Genomic DNA, 17,822 nt, shown 5'->3' on the forward strand with positions numbered 1-17,822 from the left:
CATCGTCATAATAAAACGAGAGTACAGAGGGGTTATGTGTGGCATAGAGTAATATTGTGCTGCCTTAATGCGAGGGAGCATTAATTGAATACAAATGGCCTTTCTGGGAGTTGCTGAGTTATATTTCAGAGATATGGGATAATGATGCTATTTAATCATTTTTACAAGATATAAAATTACTGGCTGCTCTAGGGAGATCATTAAGGAAAACAATTGTTCACAGCAATTGAAAATAGGGTTTTAATTATTTAATACAGAAATTAAACTATTACAGGACCAGTGCTGGACGAGGCAACTTAATAGAAATTTATATACAAGCTTCTGTGAACATTTTAGTTTTATTAACCTGCCTAATTCCTTAATCCAGACCAGCCGGAGGCTACCTTAGCTGCGGCCATAGCTTCACTGCTGGGATTGTCTGGACAGAAGGAGGCAAGCTACTGGGAAGATGGGCAGCCTGACCAACAGGGAAATCGGAGAGTTTGGCTTTGGAATTCCAGGGACCACTGAGAGAACCCACAAAATTCCAGCAGTCGCTGTGTGTTACATGCAATGGCCCCTGGGGAACCAGATCTGGGCAGAAGAGGCTGTGGTTTCCTGTGTGGCAGATGGTAGCTTTAGGCTGGGCAGGCAACGAGAAGAGGGGGGCTAGGGACACTGAGTGCTGCCCTAAGCAGGGTAACCTCCTGGGAATGATGGTCCGGAGAGCTTCGTGAGAAATGCTGAGAAGTGTTGATGCATTATGTGGACCCCAGCTTTGATGAGTCCCCTCCAGAAACCGGGTGTGGCCCCTGAGTGAACAGTGGCAGAACAGGGACTGATCTTCAAAGGCCTTGCTTCAGAGCTCCTTAAAACACCTCAGGGAAAGGTTTGCCTTGCAAACTTCCTTGGGTGGAGACAAAAGACAAGGAGTGTAAGCAAGGGCACCAGGCACAAGGGAGGTGGCTGCTGAGATGGGGGACTGAGTCAGGAATCCAGGCTGTGCCTGTCTTTCTGCCCGGGGCTCCAGCCCAGTTGACTGTAGTCTCCACAATCCCTCATGTGCCCCTGCCCCTGCCCCTTCTGTAGGTGGTCCACCAGACAGCTCCAGGCTAGGTGTCAATAGAGCCCTGGGTACTGGAATCTAGTCTAATCTAGGAGGTAAGGGCTGCAGAATCAACAGAGGAGCTTTGCCAGGGACCTCTGGCCTATTCCCAGCTTTGGCTGCCACCAATTGGAAGGAAAGGATGTTTTAAATGGGATTTTTGTTTTAAAGTATCAGATGCAATATATTTCACCTCCTGATATGACGAGTCTGGGGAAAACGAGAAGATGGTGGGAGGAACACACCCACCAAGCCTTGGTGCAGCTTTGCTAAGGGCTTCTTTTATGTTCCAATTTATAAAAATAAACAGTTAACAAAAATCTTTATTTTAAAAATTGGAAAAGTTCACCACTTAAAGAGAATAGACTTTATCTTTAAGAAGCTAAGTGACCAGCTATGGTGGGGCTGGCCGGCCTGATAGAGACACTTACAGAGCATCGCTGGTAGGTGGTGGGCTAGATGCTGTGTGACAACATGCTTTGTTATTATCAAGGGGCTAGATGGTGTCAGACCTTTGGCCCCTCTTCTCCGGGCCTTAGACAGGTAAGTCCTGGCTCCTGCTACCCCCGGAATTTCCCAGAGGAGAAGGTGAGGCTGTTAAATGACCTACTGAAGATCAAGGTGAAGACCACCCAGTGTGGCTCCTCCCCCTCTGTGCTGGCTTAGGAGGGACAGTCACCTGCAGGTGGCTCCACCCCCACCTTACCCACCTGTGCAGGGTCACCTGACATCAGGGAAGTCCAGGCTTGATATGACAGCAGCCATCACCCTTGTGCCTGATGCCCCTGCCTCCCCTCCTTGTCTGTCGCCTCCAGGCGAGGCAGCATCTTCAGAGGCAGGGCTAGGTGCCTTACCCAGAGGCCATCCGCCGCTGGAATTACATCCTGTCTCCCATTATGACCAATAAATCCCAGGCAATCTTTTTTCTCCTCATAGTTTTTAGGGTTACATAAATTTCACCTATGCAATTTTTTCATGCTTGAATATATTACAGAATGCCACTTCTGCCGCTGGAGCTAATTGATAATGTGATTTGTTATGTTGCCGGGACATAATTCAGAAAGTTATTTTAACGCCTTTGATACATGGAATAGCACTCACTGTTTAATATTTCTCACAGGAGCGGACACGGCGTGAGGTGAAGAATGTGATGTTGCAGATGAAATATTTTCAGAAGCTTTTATTCTTGTTGTTTGGGTGAGCGCCAACATCTTTGTAGAAGAAAGCTCATATTTCCAGCACCGCTCCGATTTGAATGTATCCCTTGGTTATTAGTTAGTTTTGTGTATTTTTTAAATTCTGGAACAAGTATGCATATATGTTTTTAAAGGGAAAAAAAAACCAACCAAACAAAACAGCGGCAAGTCACACATGACTCTCCGAACTCCATCGAAGATGTTTATTTGACGTATTTCCGTTTCAGGTTAAGTTTAGATTCTCTGAAGTCAGAAAAACAGTGTGCAGCCCACCCTCCCACCCCCACCCCCGACGCTTGCACTGTTGGTGGGTTCAGGCAAAAAGAAAAATCCCACAATTCAACAGCTTGTAGCAAACTACACCATTCTGGGCAGCTTGTCTGTCAGGATGTGTGGTATCACATCGTCCCACCATGGTGGATCGTGCTACCAGCCTGCCGGGCTTGGGCCACCGTCTCAGGCATCAGATCCAGTGTCCTGAAATCTCAGGACTGTGCTCATAGGACCCTTGCTCTGCCAGCTGATGGAACAAAGCACAGGACTGTGACCCAGAAGAGGTGACAGGGCATAAAAGAGAACCAACCTCCAGAAGAAACTCCTGTTCTCCCACACTCCCTTCAGTCCCTCCTCCTCCTCCCCGAGTGGTGACATTTTGCAGAGTGGTTGTAAACAGTAGAAGAGAGATGGTAATAGGGGTCCCGAGTGTTGGTGAGGTTGCCATGCTTCTGCCTGTCCATAGCCTGCTCTCCCGTGTAGACGGGTGTCACTGCCAGAGTCAAGATGCAGAATGGGGCTGTCACAAGGGTCCTTGCTGCTGTTCCCAGCCCTACCCCCATGCCTTGGCAATACTTGTTTTTCTACTTTGCCATTTGAGTGTGTTTCATAAGGAAATCATGAAACTTTTGACAGTGGCTTTTATTTCTAAGCAGGGATCCTCCAGGTCCATCTAGGTGGCTCTATTGATGGCTTGGGTTTCTTTTTTTTTTGGGGGGGGGGGAGGTTGTTTTAATACAAAAATGGATGCTATAATTCAGCTCTGAAGTATTCTTCCAAGCCCATAAAGTCAAAAGCTTGGTCCCCAGTGTCACTGTGGGTTCTTTAAGTCTTTGGGTGTAGGAACTTGAAATGGTTTGTGGGACCCCAAGCTCATTCCTGTTTTGCCTCCTGGCTATAAAGTGGGCAGCTCTGCTTGCCATAGACCTTGGCACACTGCACTGCCTCTTCCCAGACTCAAAGCAAGATGGTGAGCCAGAAACAGCCTAGTTTTTTTTTGTTTTTTGTTTTTTGTTTTTTTTTTTTTTTTAACATAGTGAAGGGACACTGGTCCACACTGTGGTGTTCCATGGCATGTTGTCTTCTGCTAACTGAGGAACATTTGTGCTGTGTCTGGTGTTTGGCCACCATGAACAAGGCTGATCTAAATGTTCATACATGTGATCTAAATATGTACATATGGGGTGGGAGTGAGGGTGGTGAAGCTCCACTTCCTTGGGATGAAGGAGTATCTAAGACCGCACTCCGGGCTGAGGGACACCAGATGCAGGTTTTGTTTTATATAAGTGTCTTCTGGCATGGCAGCAGTGTTATGTAACACTGTCGCTATCATTTTCCTTCAGCTATTATAGTCAGTATTTCTGCTTTAGGAAAACATTAATTTTGGCCACGTGGCCTGATCCGGGAAGCGTTGGCATCAGTCCCTCAGTGCCCACAGGCAGGGAAAGGTGAGTGCGCAGTAGCTGTACTGGCCGGGTTTGTGTGTCAACATGACTCAGGCTGGAGTTATCACAGAGAAAGGAGCTTCAGTTGAGGAAATGCCTACATGACATCCAGCTGTAAGGCATTTTCTCAATTAGTGATCAAGGGTGGGAGGGCCCATTGTGGGTGGTGCCATCCCTGGGCTGGTAGTCCTGGGTTCTATAAGAGAGCAAGCTGAGCAAGCCAGGGGAAGCAAGCCAGTAAGGAACATCCCTCCATGGCCTCTGCATCAGCTCCTGCTTCCTGACCTGCTTGAGTTCCAGTCCTGACTTCCTTTGGTGATGAACAGCAATGTGCAAAGTGTAAGCTGAATAAACCCTTTCCCCCCCACCCCCAACTTGCTTCTTGGTCCTGATGTTTGTGCAGGAAGAGAAACCCTGACTAAGACAGCAGCACAGGGGACAGTGAGCAGGTTTAAGACTCTGACGATGCACTCAGCTGTCAAGAAGGCTTCTTTCAGACACTGTCATTCCCTTGGATGACATTTTCCCCAGGGCTACCCATCTGACTCTAGTTCTGTGGAGACAGCTCTGGGCCCCACAAGGCTTAGGACAAGAAATAGCTGTCACACACTGGTGGCTCTGTACCTCTTGCTGTCACAGGTCTGGCTCAGAACACAGGAAAAGCCCCACTACTGAGATGATCTGAGCGTTCCCCAAGAGCAGTATCCAAAGTCAGTGCCTGTTGTGAGGTGTGAGAAAGAGGGTTGTTTGGGGCCCAGCTTGGGAAGTGACTGAGACTTATCAAGGTCGTGGTGTGTAAACCTATGGCTGGATCCTTGTGGCTTTGCAAGGGGAAGAGTACTCCCTGCCTATAGCATCTTGGGACACAGAATTCTATCAGCAAGAAGGCCATTGCCAGATACAATCCCCTGGGCTCCCAGAACCATGCGGTGAAATGATCCTCTGATCTTTCTGTAGTGTTGTCACTAGCAGAGAGCATGAGAAATAGCCTCACCCTGGCCCCTTGGCAGAGGTAGCAGGCAGTCAGGGAAGTTAGTGAAGCACAGTAGGACTCCAAGCTCCTGCCTGGTGGACTGCTCTTTGCTCTCCCACTTTCTGACCAGGGAGCCATAATGGGCAAAGAGGATGTACACCTGGATTTTGTAGTCCATGGCTTAGAGGAACATCCAGGGCCTTGGAGGTCACCCTTGACTGCCATATCAGGAAAAGCCTGTTTGTAACTGCAGATGGATCATATAGGAGATGGGTCTTCCCTCCCTCCAAGAGTCCTGACACAATAGCCAGGAGTCAGGGGACAGGAGGACCACATTCATCTCCAGAGTGTGGGGTGGGTTTGGTGAATTTGGGGTCACTCAGGCATAACATGCTCTTGTCAGCTTTGATGGAGCCAGAGTGTGCTGGTGGTCCTAGCTAGAAGCCCCAGCTCCTGTCCTGAACTTTCAGAAACACACCATACACTTTGTTTTGTTGTTTACTAAATACTGAAACCAAAAACAAACTGGCAGGCTAATGAGAATTAGCAAGAGCCTAGGTGCTATACCCAGCAACAGCTGTCTTCTCAGGATTATGTATTGTGGACAGGACAGATATCAGGCTGTATCAAGGCTGGGGTGAGCCCCAGAAAGTGGGGAAAGAGCCCTGAGTGGGGAGGAGTCACAGAGAGGTAGAGCTAGGGATAGTGGCTTCACAAAGACTCCAGGGTTTAGCTCACACGATGGCTTGGTGAGGCAGACCATACAGAACCCAGTTGAGGGCAGTGGTGAGTGACTCCGGGTGGTGAGGCTGCAACTCAGAGAGTGGCTCATTCTTGGAGACCTGGGGTTTCTCGTCTGTGGAGCATAGACACAACCTGTGAATACCAGAGCTCTCTGGCAGTAACCTGGGTCCTGCCTGGATGTCCAGCTTCAGCAAGGACATGGTGCCAGGGAGAGGGGAGCAGGGTGGTGCTGCTGGCTGCAGGGGGCCATGAGTTCTCCCTGCAGCCTGACCACAGCAGCCCTGTTACTTCCCATTCCTCGGTGTGGACAAGGTGTGGAAACTATGGGGGTCTGGCTCTGTGGCTGTCCGTGGGTTGTCCGTAGGGGTCAATGCCTGACCCCTATCCACCTGTCTACCTTCACCAGACTCCATGAGACATCCTAAGGCTGGAGACCAGCCTCATAACTCTCTCTGTGATGCTGAGAGGCACCCCTGCCCCGGGCAGGACAACCCACAGGGATAAACATCATTGGGTTCCTTTCTTCCAAGAACACACTGATTGCTTCAGCATGGGCTCCTCTGTGCTGACAGGAACTGGAGGACCAACACTGATGGCAGTGGTCATGAGGCCCTTTCTCCATTTATGGCAAAACAACATGCTAGCCCCGCTCTGTGTTAGCTGGGTGGAGTCAGGCCCGGTCGGTCGGTCCTTTTTCTGGTTTGTTAGGAAGGAGCCAGACATCGCCACCTTTGTCTACCTCTCTGGTCCCTCTCCCTTTACTTGGCTGCTCAGTCACTTGCTCTGTTACCAATTTGTCCATTCACTCCGCTAATTCACACATCCATTCATTCATTCATTCATTCACTCCCCACTCACTCACCTGCTCGATCACTTACCCACTTAATTCACCCCTCAACTTACTAGTTCACTCATGAACACACGAGTTCGTCCATTCACTCACCCATCCACATATTCACTCCTCATTCATTCATTCATTCATTCAAGCCACTCATTCATTCACTCATACTCATTTACACACTCAACTCCTTGCCCCCACCCCCGGCAACTACATCTCAGGTGCTGGGGAAGCACGTGATTTGTCAAACGTTAATCTCCTACTGAGTTGTATTGAATGTATTTCGGATTTCTTAACTTTAAATCCTCCCAGGATAAATCTTTCTGAGTTACAGCACATTTTCACTTTAGCATATTGCTAAATGCAATTAGCTAGAGTTTTATCTGATTTTTTTACCCTAGTATCCACATATGAAATTTATCTGCAAATTCCTTCACTGCAGCCGGCATATCTTGGCACAAGGTTTGTTTTGAAGGATGAGTAAGTGGAGTTTGTCTCATCTAGAACAGGCAACACCCTGTAACCCTGCCTGAAGCTTAACCCCTGATGCTAGAAGCTGTGTGAAATTTTACAGGGACAGGAGATACAAGTTGGAGGGTCTTCCTGGCTCTAGCATCCTCCTCAGTCTGGGAGTTCCTCTTCCTGGAGGTTTTCTTGTCTTGGTTGGGGAAGACTAGGTGGCCCCATGGGGCTCATGGACTAGGTAGCCTGGGTGGCCAACTCCCCAAAGCCGTCCTCTGGGCAGAGAGAAAGCTCAGGAATCTCCCAGATCTCTCTTCACAGAGAGTACAAAAGAGAACTCTGTTGATTGCTCTCCCTCCCTCTTTCTCTTCCCCATTCCCTCCCTCCCTCCCTCCCTCCCTCCCTCCCTTCTTCCCTCCCTCCCTCCCTCCCTCCTTCCCTCCCCTCCCTCCCTCCCTCCTTTCTTCCCTCCCCTCCCTCCCTCCCCTCCCTCTCTTCCTTCTTCCCTCCCTCCCTCCCTCCCTCCCTCCTTTCCTCCCCTCCCTCCCTCCCTCCTCCCCTCTCTTCCTCACTCCCCTCTTTCCTTCTTCCTCACTCCTTCTTTCCTTCATGCTTCCACTCCTTCTCCCTCCTGAAGTGGGGACACCCTATTTCTCTGAGGGTCATGGAACACAATGGAACCCCAGGGACTTCTACAGACAAGCAAATGGGTGGTCAGCCTCTACCTTACCTTGGCTACCTGGTTCATTGCATAGTTTATGAATGAGACGAACTGTTTTTCCAAGTGGCTTGCCAATTGCCAACAGGTCTGGAGGGTGGAGACGGGAGAGAAAAATCTCTTCAGGTGGGCTACAGACACCCTTGGAAGGCTTTTAGCAAAAGCCCCAAAAGACTTTAGGATAGCCAGGGTGCCCACTCACTGTCCCACAGGATGGTGGCCCTCAGCATGTTGTCCTGCATCAGTGTGGGCCACTGGTTGTCGACAATGCTCTCGACCCCTACCAGACTCAGAAGGATGGCCGTCTGGATGGGCTTCACCAAGGACCGCTGTGATGCGCTGTAGGGATCCATGGGCTGGTACCAAGGGCTGATAGTGCGCCCTCAATCCTCCCCTGCGCCAGCTGCTAGACTGCATGTGTGGGCCAGGGCCTTTATCGTTCTCAATCTCGCCCACAAAAGTTACATGTTACTTAAAGGGAAATAGCATTTTTAGGTATCATCAAATCCCTTAAGTGGCAGCTCCCAGGCTGAGCATGGAGCCCACAGTAGGAGTTGGTACCATTAGGTAGAAGGTGCTGGCCAGCCAGCCCTGGCAGTCCACCAGTCCCTGGGGTAAGCTAGATTGCTCATAACACCCACCCCTTCCCAATCCACAGGCTCCTGGTGACGCGACAAGAACAGAAGGTACCTCTGGCCCTCTGAGCTTTCTATCGTCCGCTTCTGGCTGTGAGAGGACCTTGTCAAGTCCAATAGGATCATCATCTGGCATTCTGCAGGACACAGTCAGGCTCCTCAGAAGTCACCCACACCATTACCAGATCCCCGTGGGAGTTGCACTCTGACCAATCAACCTGATCCTTGAACTTTCAACCGGCTCTTTTCAGGTACCCACTGATCACACCCAGGAAACGGGAGCAAGCCTACTCAGGGCCACTTCTAATTCTTCCGAGCATAGAGAGCTCTGCTCCCGCATTACTTATGGAAGCTTCTGATATTCCATACTGGTGCCAAGAGAGAGAGAGAGAGAGAGAGAGAGAGAGAGAGAGAGAGAGAGAGAGAGAGAGAGAGAGAGAGAGAGAGAGAACCTCGGTGTATACCTGTGGGGGTGGTATGAGAAGCTGGCCCCAAAGAGGGGCTGGCCCAAGGGACTGTACACATTAGAGGGCCTTGGAAGCTGACCAAGCTTATTACCACCTGCTTGCTGCACATAGTGAGGGTTTTAAGATGGTCACGAGTGAGTACTTTGGGCTGAGTGGGTCACCCTAGACAGGAACGTTCACTGAAACAAGTGGCAGTGTGTGGTCCTGGTGTGGACCTGCATGGGCACAGGGATGACCTGCACTTTGGCGACTGTTCCTATAGGCAAAAAGTCTACCTGTGCTTCTGATGATAGATGTCTACCTGTGGGGTTTTGCTCAATCTACTTGCATATGACTGGCGCATGCCCAGGGCTACCAGCTGACGGAATAGACCTGGTCAGCAGGGAAATAGACTGTGGCCATGGTGGGCACGGATGCCTTGGTGTGGAAAGAGCAACCAGACAGTTTCTACATAACCATGCAAGGGGCCATATGCCTCACAAGGGAGAAAGTGACATCTCTGGGATCGAGGAAAGGCTTATCCATTGACTGTGCCTGGTGGTTAGCTCTAAGCAGTCCAACAAAAGCATCCTTCTACAGTCGGGAAAAGGACCTTGGAGAAACACAGACACACCAGAGGGTCTATGGCTTGGGACTGAGATGACTGTGGACCACAAAGACCAGCACACTGCAACACTCCAAATGCCTGAACATTAAGCCTGCTGTGTGCTGTGTGTTACGGGTGCTGTGGCAGCATGGCCCTCCTGGCAAGGTAAGCACACTGTACTCAGCATGTCATGTGGTCCTGCTTTCTTTGATCGCTGAACTTAGCCTAGGTTACTTTCCACCTGTGGTGTCCTCTACTTGGCTTCTGAACCCCTTTAGTCCCTGGTATGTCTGGGCACAGCATTTCCATGATCCCCAAAAGCCTGGTGTTAGTAGACACATCGAACAAGGCTCTTTAATGCCCATGCGCAGACTGGGAAGGTCCTGCAGGATTCTTTCAGCCTAGCTCTTTGAGGTGGCACTTCACATCTGATGCTCATCTGTGGGAATCTGGTAGATCTGAACAGGGGTCCTCTGCATATAAGGAGGTGCTGAGGGCAACCAGGAGGGTGAGTGACCCTGTGGCTGCCATTACCACTGTTGGAAATGGAGTCGGGGGACAGTTTTCAGATAGACCACAGGCTAGGAGAGGGTGCTATGGCTTCCTGAAGCATTGCCCTGGACTCTGGATCAAGCAGCAGTGGCCCTGCTTTCCTCCCCGGGGATCCCATAGGTGCCTGCAGGCCCCGGCTGGGGCTGCCAATAGGGGAGGGGACTCACCTTGCAGATTCATGGCTACCAGTCTTTCTATTTCCAGGTGGGACAGGAAGGTCTCCATTCCATAGAAGAAGAAGCCTCTGCAGCTGTCCAGTAGCTGTTCCCAGTCAGCCTGGCTACAGGGGGTGAAACCAGCCAGTGGGCATAGCCACAACTCATCTGGCCTAGGGGAATGCACCTGCAACCCCTCCTTCCAGCAGGGACTGTCCCCTTGCCACCTGCACTAAACCCTTTATTCTGCTGTGGGGCCCAAATTATTTTTGTTTTCCCGGTGTACAGCTGGCCTCAGATGGACCCCCCCACCCCCACCCCACCCCCACTCCCAGGGATGGACTGGTCTAAGAAGAAACATGCATCTCATGCCAGTGGAGTTGGCTCTGGTAAGTACTATAGCACCTCCAATATGGGAGACAGGGGCTGGGTATGGTCTTCGTCACCAGCTCTGACCTCTGTGCTCCACCCCTAACCCTGCACAGGCTCACTCCTGTACCTCTATGCCTCTGTACCAACTGGCTTGGCTCCCCCTGCTCCAGGCCCATCCACGATAAGAGACAGGGATGACAGAATGCATGCCCATAGGGGGCCAGTGTATGACTCTAGCCTAGCAGTGCCTGGCACACCTCCTTATATGCAGAGGAGCCCTGTTCAGACCTCCAGACTCCCACAGATGAGCATGACCTCAAAGGGTTGGGCTAAAAGAACACTGCAGAACCTTCCCAGTCTAAGCATGGACATTCAGGAGCCTTGTCCCTTCTGTGTGTCTTCTAACACCAGGCTCAGGGGGGTCATGGAAATGCTGTGCCCAGACATACCAGGGACTAAAGGAGTGCCTTCTTTAGGAGGTTTGGCCTGAGGGGCTCTGAGGTTATCTGGGGCAGATTCTGTGTGGGAGAGCGACCCTGGGACTATTACAGCAGCCTTTAGCTAGTGCTGTGCCCTGGGTTCTATTGGACAGACCTAGCCAGCAGGGAAGGTTTCTAGTCAGCTTTTGAAGACCCAGGACCCAACCTTGGAAAGTTGTGGTTTCCCAGGTGCCCCATCCAACGTCCGGTAAAAGTGTCTCGGTACTTTTCCAAGATTTCCTGGGTTATCTCGATAGGTCTCATTAACTCTGCAGGAAGAATTGAAAGAGGCTGTGACTTCCATATCAAGGCATGGGGGATGGGCTCCTGTGCCACTGGGCTGGGACATAGGCTAGGGAGGAGTGAGTTTTAAGCACAGGTGGGAATCCTCTTTGGTTAGAGGAGTTTGTAGAGAAGGATAAACAGTAGGAAGAGAAGGAAGGGGCATGGGGGGGGGGACAGGAAGAGTTGAGGGGAGGAGGAGGCCCCAATGAATCAAAGTATTTAGAATGCCATGATAGTCAGCTTGTATTCGGATCCAAGGCTCCAAGGCCACTTAAGGTGATTTCCATACAGCCATGAGAGCAGCTGGCACCAGGCCTGGGTGGCCTTGGCCTGCCTGCCAGGAGCCTGTGTGACCTTCTTACCTGTGCCCCGGGCCTCCTCGTAAGGGTCCACAACAACTGAGTCTGAGTCAAGGACAAACAGGAACCAAAGCAGAATTCTGGGGGCCATAAGCACCCATCATCAAAGGATACACTTGATGGTGTCTGAGTCGATCAGGTTGCATTCCGGTGGGATGATCCGGGTCATGATGCTCTGTAACAGGATGGAGGTATCAATGCCTGGGTTCACCAGCGGGGGCCTGAATCACGCTGAGAGGAGCATGAGGTCTCTGGGCTCCCACCCGCCTACCTTCAGGGCCTTCTTTCCTGGAGTCTTCTTCTTTAAGTCCTTGCTCTTGACCTCCTTCTTCATACTGCCTTCTGTGGAGGACAAGGACGGGTATGGAGCATCAGCAGGGACACAAGACTGCAAAGGCACTAGGTACTGCTAAGTTGCTCAGGTTTGAATTTTGTGAATCTGATGCGGTGCAAACAATTGATTTTAAGTTCTGTCGTGTCAAAACACAAAGCTTTGTGGGCCCAAGGAAATCTCCCGAGGAAAGACAGCCCCCAAGACTTACAGGTGCCCATTTCTGACCATATTCCGCACAGGAACTCACCAGATATTTGCACCCCTGATGGTTACGGGGTCTCTGCACAGACTTAAGAGCCGTGTCTTTTCTATCCTGAGCTGCCCCCAGTGGGCAGGTCTTTCTGGCTTCATGTGAACAGCTCCATGCTCCACTGGGGTCATCTTCCTCTTTCTCCACCCCGCGTTATACTCTCCAGGGTGGGACTTCCACAGGGAATGGGAGCTGAGGCACAGGCATGGCTCTCTGCCATTCCCACTTTGCCAAAGACGGTTCTCAGGGACACACTAGGAAGGCACTTAGTTCTGATGGACTGTCTATCAGAGTCAGAGCTGACCTCACACAGACCCTCAGCTACCTTGCACTTCCGGGGGCCTCTTTCCTCGCCAAGTAGCCACCTAGTTGCTTTCTAAGTGGAAATCAATTTGTATCTTCCAGAATCTTACAAAAATGAAGGCATCTGCTGTGTGCCCTCTTTGGAGTCTTTGTCTGGGCACAGCCTCCTCAGTGCTGAAATGTTCCCATCCATCCAAGTGGGTGTTCAAATGACCATCAAGTGGCTGCTTAGTTGTGGGGAGCAGAGGAAGGTCTAGTGAATGTGTGCTGTTGACAGGGGTGTGGGCATGTCAAGCATCCTAGCCTCAGACCCATGGGAAAGTGACAAACTCCACCCCACACGCCAAGGCTCAGAGGGAAACAGCAATGCTGGTGTTGTGTAAAGAAAATGTCCACCATGGCTTTCCCCCTCCGGTTCTTTACAGAAGAATGCTCCCTGACACAGGCGACTCCTACAGAGATTAGCTAACTTGTTTATCTCTACATAATAATTTTGCCACTTGCTTATCTATATGTAATAACCCCACTTCCTTGGCCAGCTTTATACAATAATCCTGCCTCTTTTTCAACCGCATATAATAAACATGCTGAGCTTCCAGAGTTCTGTGGCTTCTCCATCAGAGAGCCTAGTCTACCCAATCTCAGCTTCCCTCCCTCCCTCCCTCCCTCCCTCCCTCCCTCCCTCCCTCCCTCCCTCCCTCCCTCCCCCCCTCCCTCCCTCCCTCCCCCCCTCCCTCCCTCCCCCCCTCCCTCCCTCCCCCTCCCTCCCTCCCTCCCTCCTGCTCCTTCTCTCCCCCTGCTCTTCTCTCTCTGTATACATGTGCATCGTCATTTCTTCACTCCCTCACCACCTGCACTCAGACCAAGTCTCTACAACTGTGAAAGAAAATGACCCCGGAGTGTTTCAGTTCCATGGCTTCCAGGTTTGGGCTGTCAAGAGGAGGGGTACAATCTGAGAGTTTTTATGTCTACACGTGCCTTTGCAATCTTATGTAAAGGCCTAGGGGAGGGAGCATGGGTTGCCTGGGCACCAGCGTGTAGCTTTTTATGATTGCCCCCCAACTGTTTCCCCAGTGTTTTCCTGTGTGCCGCTCGCTCCCTCCCATCAACACCAGCATTCCTAGCAACGGTGGGCAAAGCATGCGCCTCTTCATCTTCTCTGCTCCTCGAAACGGTGAGCCTCTTAATTTAATTATTTCTTTAAAATGTTCGATTTGGTCATTCATCTCTTACTTGGATTGGCACACACAGTTGGATCATGGTAGGTGTGCACACACGCACCATGGACTGGTGGAGCCGAGCCCGCCAAATGGTCACGCTACACGTTCCCCTGTCAGGCATTTGACAAAGTTACCTCGAGCCTTAGCCACTCTCAGAACACATGGCACAGCATCGGCCACATCACCATGCCACTCAAAATCAAAACCTTTTCCGCCAGCTCGAATTTTGTGCCCTTGGTCAGCAACTCCCTGCTGCCAGCCCCTGCCTTCTTTTCTAAGGTTATGAGGAGTGGAATCGTCTAAGATCCCCAGTGTGTGTGACATAGTGTATGCTTGCTGTCTGTGCCTGGCACGATGCCCTCCAGGCTCATCCACGCTTTCTTAAAGCCAGACTTCCTTCTTTCCTGTGGCTGAATGTGCTCTCTTGTGTGGACCCATCTTTTGTAACCATTTGCTCCAGTGATGGCTACTTGGGCTGCTGTGAATGGGAATGCCATAGACATGGGAGAACTGGCTGGTTCCCTTTCCTCGGATGGATGGACACCCACTGCGTATACTCATCATTCCAAAATGGCTCATCCATTGACCACCAGTCCTCATCCTTCACACCAGCCTGCTTAACAGCAGCCACTCTAGCTGCTGGAGTAGATGGGTGTGGAATTTCAGCGCATGCCTGTATGCCTCCAACTATCAACTCCCCTCCCTCGCTGCTGATCTAAGGTGAACTTTGGGCTTGGGTTGTTCTTAGTTGCTTGCTCCAGGGTTTAGTGTACATTATGTTACAGTCTCTTTTTAAGTGATACTATGTTGCAGCGCACATAGCATGGGCGCCCTGCACAGCATCATTCCTCCCAGCAGCACTTGCTCTGGTCTTGTCCTACACATTATCAAATCCCACAGCATTGCTATTATTTTCTTTCACTCAAGTTTTTGCTCAAAATAGATTTAAAAAAAAAAAAAAAGAAAAAAAAATTTAAATTATCACAGCCTTGCTTCATGGCTGCTTGGTTCTTACCCTGGCCTTTGGATTGCTTGCCGCACCTCTGCTGGCCTCCTGTGGTCTGCTGTAGGCCTTTTAAAGCACTTACTCATCACTTCTTGCTATGTTGTTTCTGAACTCATCTTTCCCTCTAGGCTCCTAGCTCCATGTCAGCAATAGCCTCTTGGGCTGTTCCTGCTGTTCCTGCCCATGCTTGAGCAACAAAACTCTAAGAGGCACCCTGGGTCAGTGTGGGACTCACTATGTGTCTCCCTTCTCTTGGGTGTGTGTGTGTGTGTGTGTGTGTGTGTGTGTGTGTGTGTGTGTGTGCCACTACCCTGGGTTGGCTGGTACCTTGTTTCCTCTTTTCTGCCCAGTTTCTTGTCATTGTGGTTGGAAGGAGGAACGTGGCTCTTACTATTTTATCTGGAGGGGCAGTGGAAGCACAGGCTATTTAATTTAACTTGGTACTTACTGAGCACTGAATGGTTTTCCCTTCCTGCAGTCCTGGTTTTAGAACCCAGCGCCTTGTGTGTGCTGGGCAAATGCTCTACTACTGGGTTGTATTTTCATCTCTCCTTCGGTATTTCTTGGTGTACGACATGGATTCTGAAGTGTCAGTATGCCCCTGTGGTGGATTTGGTTTATTGCTTATTTTATGTTAATTGGGTTCCCAAATTTCATGGAAACTGGCACGTTTGCGTGTGAGACACTGATGGCCCCTACAACGACCAGCTGGTTCTAATTGGTAAATAAAGTTGCCTGCGGGGGGGGGGCAGCGAGACAGAGGGGGGACTTTGAGATTCCCAGGAAAGGACCACCATGGGGGAAGAGGAGAAACACCATTGCCAAGAAAGGAGAAGACACTGCCTGGCCTTAGGAGGGACTCCTCTATACTGCATGACACTTTCAGGACAGGGATCGATAAAGTCCCAGGGACCAGAAGCTAGAAATCAGAGCTGCAGGCTTAGCTCAAGCCCCATAGGGCATCCAGTTCATGTCAGCCAGGATTGAATCCCTGCTAGAGACAGGGTTGTGTAGGGCAGAGAGACCTAGACACTAACAACATGTAAGAGTCAGGGATCATAGCCCATCAGGACTACAGGTCTGGGTTCATGGTAGCCAAGATAGAATATAGATTTTAATAAGTAATAATTCAGGAATATTGGAGGGGAGAGTGTGTTAGCTGCAGGGAGGTTTGGATGTGCCCAACCATTGCGCTGTTTAAGGCATATTAAAATAGAAGGCTGTGTGTGTGTATATGTGTGTGTGTGTGTCAATGTTTCATTTGTGAACCCAAAACATTTGGGCTGGTAGTGAGGAGTGTGTGTGCATCTGCCAGGGAGTTTAGAGCAGGGTAGCAATACTACTGCTTCATGCCCCAGGAGCAGTTTGGAGGACTTTTGCAGACTGGACCATCCTGCAGTGCCCACCTTGTCTCGCTGCCCCACAACATTGAGCCAAGTGAGTCTGGGTGTCAGGTCTTTCGCTCAGTGGGATTCTTCTTTGCTATGGCATCAGCACCCATGAAACATGGGTTAGAGCTTTCTGTTCACAGCACATGGTGTCTATTCTGGAAGTGATTTTGAATGGGTAAGGGCCAAGGGAGACGTGAAAACACTTGGCAATGGTTTTCAGTGTTGGGTATGGAACCCAGGGCCTTGTGCACGCGAGTCAAGCACTCCACGCTGGGCTACACCCCCCAGTGCCTTGCTCATTACCTTTTGATGGGAGTTAACAATATTTTATCTGAAAAGTAGTTTAAAATTTTCCATTTTTAAAATTAAGTGCTCCTGTGGCTAAGGCGCTGCTCACCTCGCTCCTCCTTATGGAGACGGTTCCACAGCATCTGGAGAGAGAAATCTCGTGACAGGGAGGTGACCTCGTTGAGCATGGAGAGCCCCTCCAGGGGCAGCTCCAGGAGGAACTTGTCCACAATCAGGATCAGGTACTCAGGGTCAGGCTGCCCTGTGGAAGGGAAGTGGCAGCAGCTCAGACACAGGAGAGACCAGCTCTGAGGACGGGACGGACGTGGGGCTTCAGCTTCGTCACTCCAAGCCCTGACTTTGTGGCTAGATGACTGGCCTGGTGGCTGCCATCCCGGGCATGAAGATACGAGGGAAGACTATGTCCCCAGCTCAGCTTGTAGAGGCATGGCTGCATTGGTCCCTGACATGCTAGGGTCCCTGAGGTAGCCACTGTTTTTGATGGTGAGATCAAGTTTATGACAGAGTCACTAGGTAGTGGTACACCTTATAGGATGCCACGTCTTAAGCTATCAAGGCAACCTGCAGTTCTTGGGGTGTTTGCTGCATCTGGCTCATGGTAATTTGGCCAACTCAACTTGGGAGAAAAAGCTTGGGGCTTTTTTTTCTTTTTTGGCTGGGGGGGGGTGGCAGAGGAGGGGAGCAAGCAGCCATTCCCTTTGCCACCTGTCAGTTCTTAGTGGCAATCGAAAAGGAGACAAAATTCAACATAGGAAATTGCCTTTTAAAGGAGTCAGTCGTTAGTAAAATCAGAGAAGCTAGCCAAGAGACAGGATGGGCCCGCATTTGACCTTCCTGCCTGGGGAGTCGCACAGTGAGAGCATCCTCCTAGTTTTCCCAGTCCAAGTGAAAACAGCGGGGGTTGTGCTAAAAGTACCCCACAGACAAGGCCGCCAGGCGGATGAGACAGAGCCCTTTCCCACGGCCACCTCTGGTGAACTCCCCAACGCAGGGCAGCAATGCTCATCTTTCCTACAAGGACCAGCAGACTGTCATCTGGCCAGGACAGTGAGAGCTGGGTGTATAACACACCGCTCTTTCTTAAGGGCACTATGGGCCAGGAACTGATAATTTGCCCAGAAAGGGCAGCATGGATCCACTGTTTGATAATCCTCCTCAGAGAGCTGTCAGTCTCAGTGCCCAGAACCTTCTAGGGCAGTGTTTTTCAGCCTGTGAGTCACAACCCCTTTTGCAGGGGTTGGCCAACCGGTTCACAGGGGTCGCCTAAGACCACTGGAAAACACATTAACATTACAACTCATAACGCCAGCAAAATTATAGTTATGAAGTAGCAATGAAAATAATTTTAGGTTGTGGAGTCATCACCACATGAGGAACATTAGGAAG

General features: G+C 50.5%; 1 protein-coding gene and 1 long non-coding RNA gene across 4 annotated transcripts in view; one reads left to right on the forward strand and one right to left on the reverse strand.

Moving 5' to 3' along the window:
* The window catches only part of Gm33031, a 52,821-nt gene that overhangs the window by 12,665 nt on the left and 22,334 nt on the right, over positions 1-17,822 (forward strand). Inside the window, exons 2-6 of one of the 3 annotated variants that reach the window (XR_001778310.2) lie at positions 2,205-2,281; positions 3,924-4,001; positions 8,392-8,619; positions 9,098-9,586; positions 10,178-10,451. This is a non-coding gene — a long non-coding RNA (predicted gene, 33031). Of the gene's footprint in view, positions 1-2,204; positions 2,282-3,923; positions 4,002-8,391; positions 9,587-10,177; positions 10,518-13,584; positions 13,685-17,822 lie in introns of those variants that run through there. The other 2 variants (XR_003946896.1, XR_003946897.1) reach the window with 2 other exon arrangements.
* Positions 5,462-17,822, reverse strand: part of Cfap46 (cilia and flagella associated protein 46) — an 83,874-nt gene continuing 71,513 nt past the window's right edge. Inside the window, exons 50-59 of the mRNA NM_001302546.1 lie at positions 16,525-16,677; positions 11,895-11,965; positions 11,738-11,798; positions 11,627-11,662; positions 11,146-11,248; positions 10,141-10,253; positions 8,424-8,505; positions 7,936-8,072; positions 7,746-7,823; positions 5,462-5,827 (exon numbers count right to left, since the gene is read on the reverse strand). Coding sequence (NP_001289475.1) covers positions 5,706-5,827; positions 7,746-7,823; positions 7,936-8,072; positions 8,424-8,505; positions 10,141-10,253; positions 11,146-11,248; positions 11,627-11,662; positions 11,738-11,798; positions 11,895-11,965; positions 16,525-16,677 — 956 coding nt within the window. The 3' untranslated portion in view covers positions 5,462-5,705. The remainder of the gene's footprint in view (positions 5,828-7,745; positions 7,824-7,935; positions 8,073-8,423; positions 8,506-10,140; positions 10,254-11,145; positions 11,249-11,626; positions 11,663-11,737; positions 11,799-11,894; positions 11,966-16,524; positions 16,678-17,822) is intronic.

The sequence above is a fragment of the Mus musculus genome, chromosome 7 (assembly GCF_000001635.26).
Source record: "Mus musculus strain C57BL/6J chromosome 7, GRCm38.p6 C57BL/6J".
Taxonomy (NCBI): Eukaryota; Metazoa; Chordata; class Mammalia; order Rodentia; family Muridae; genus Mus; species Mus musculus.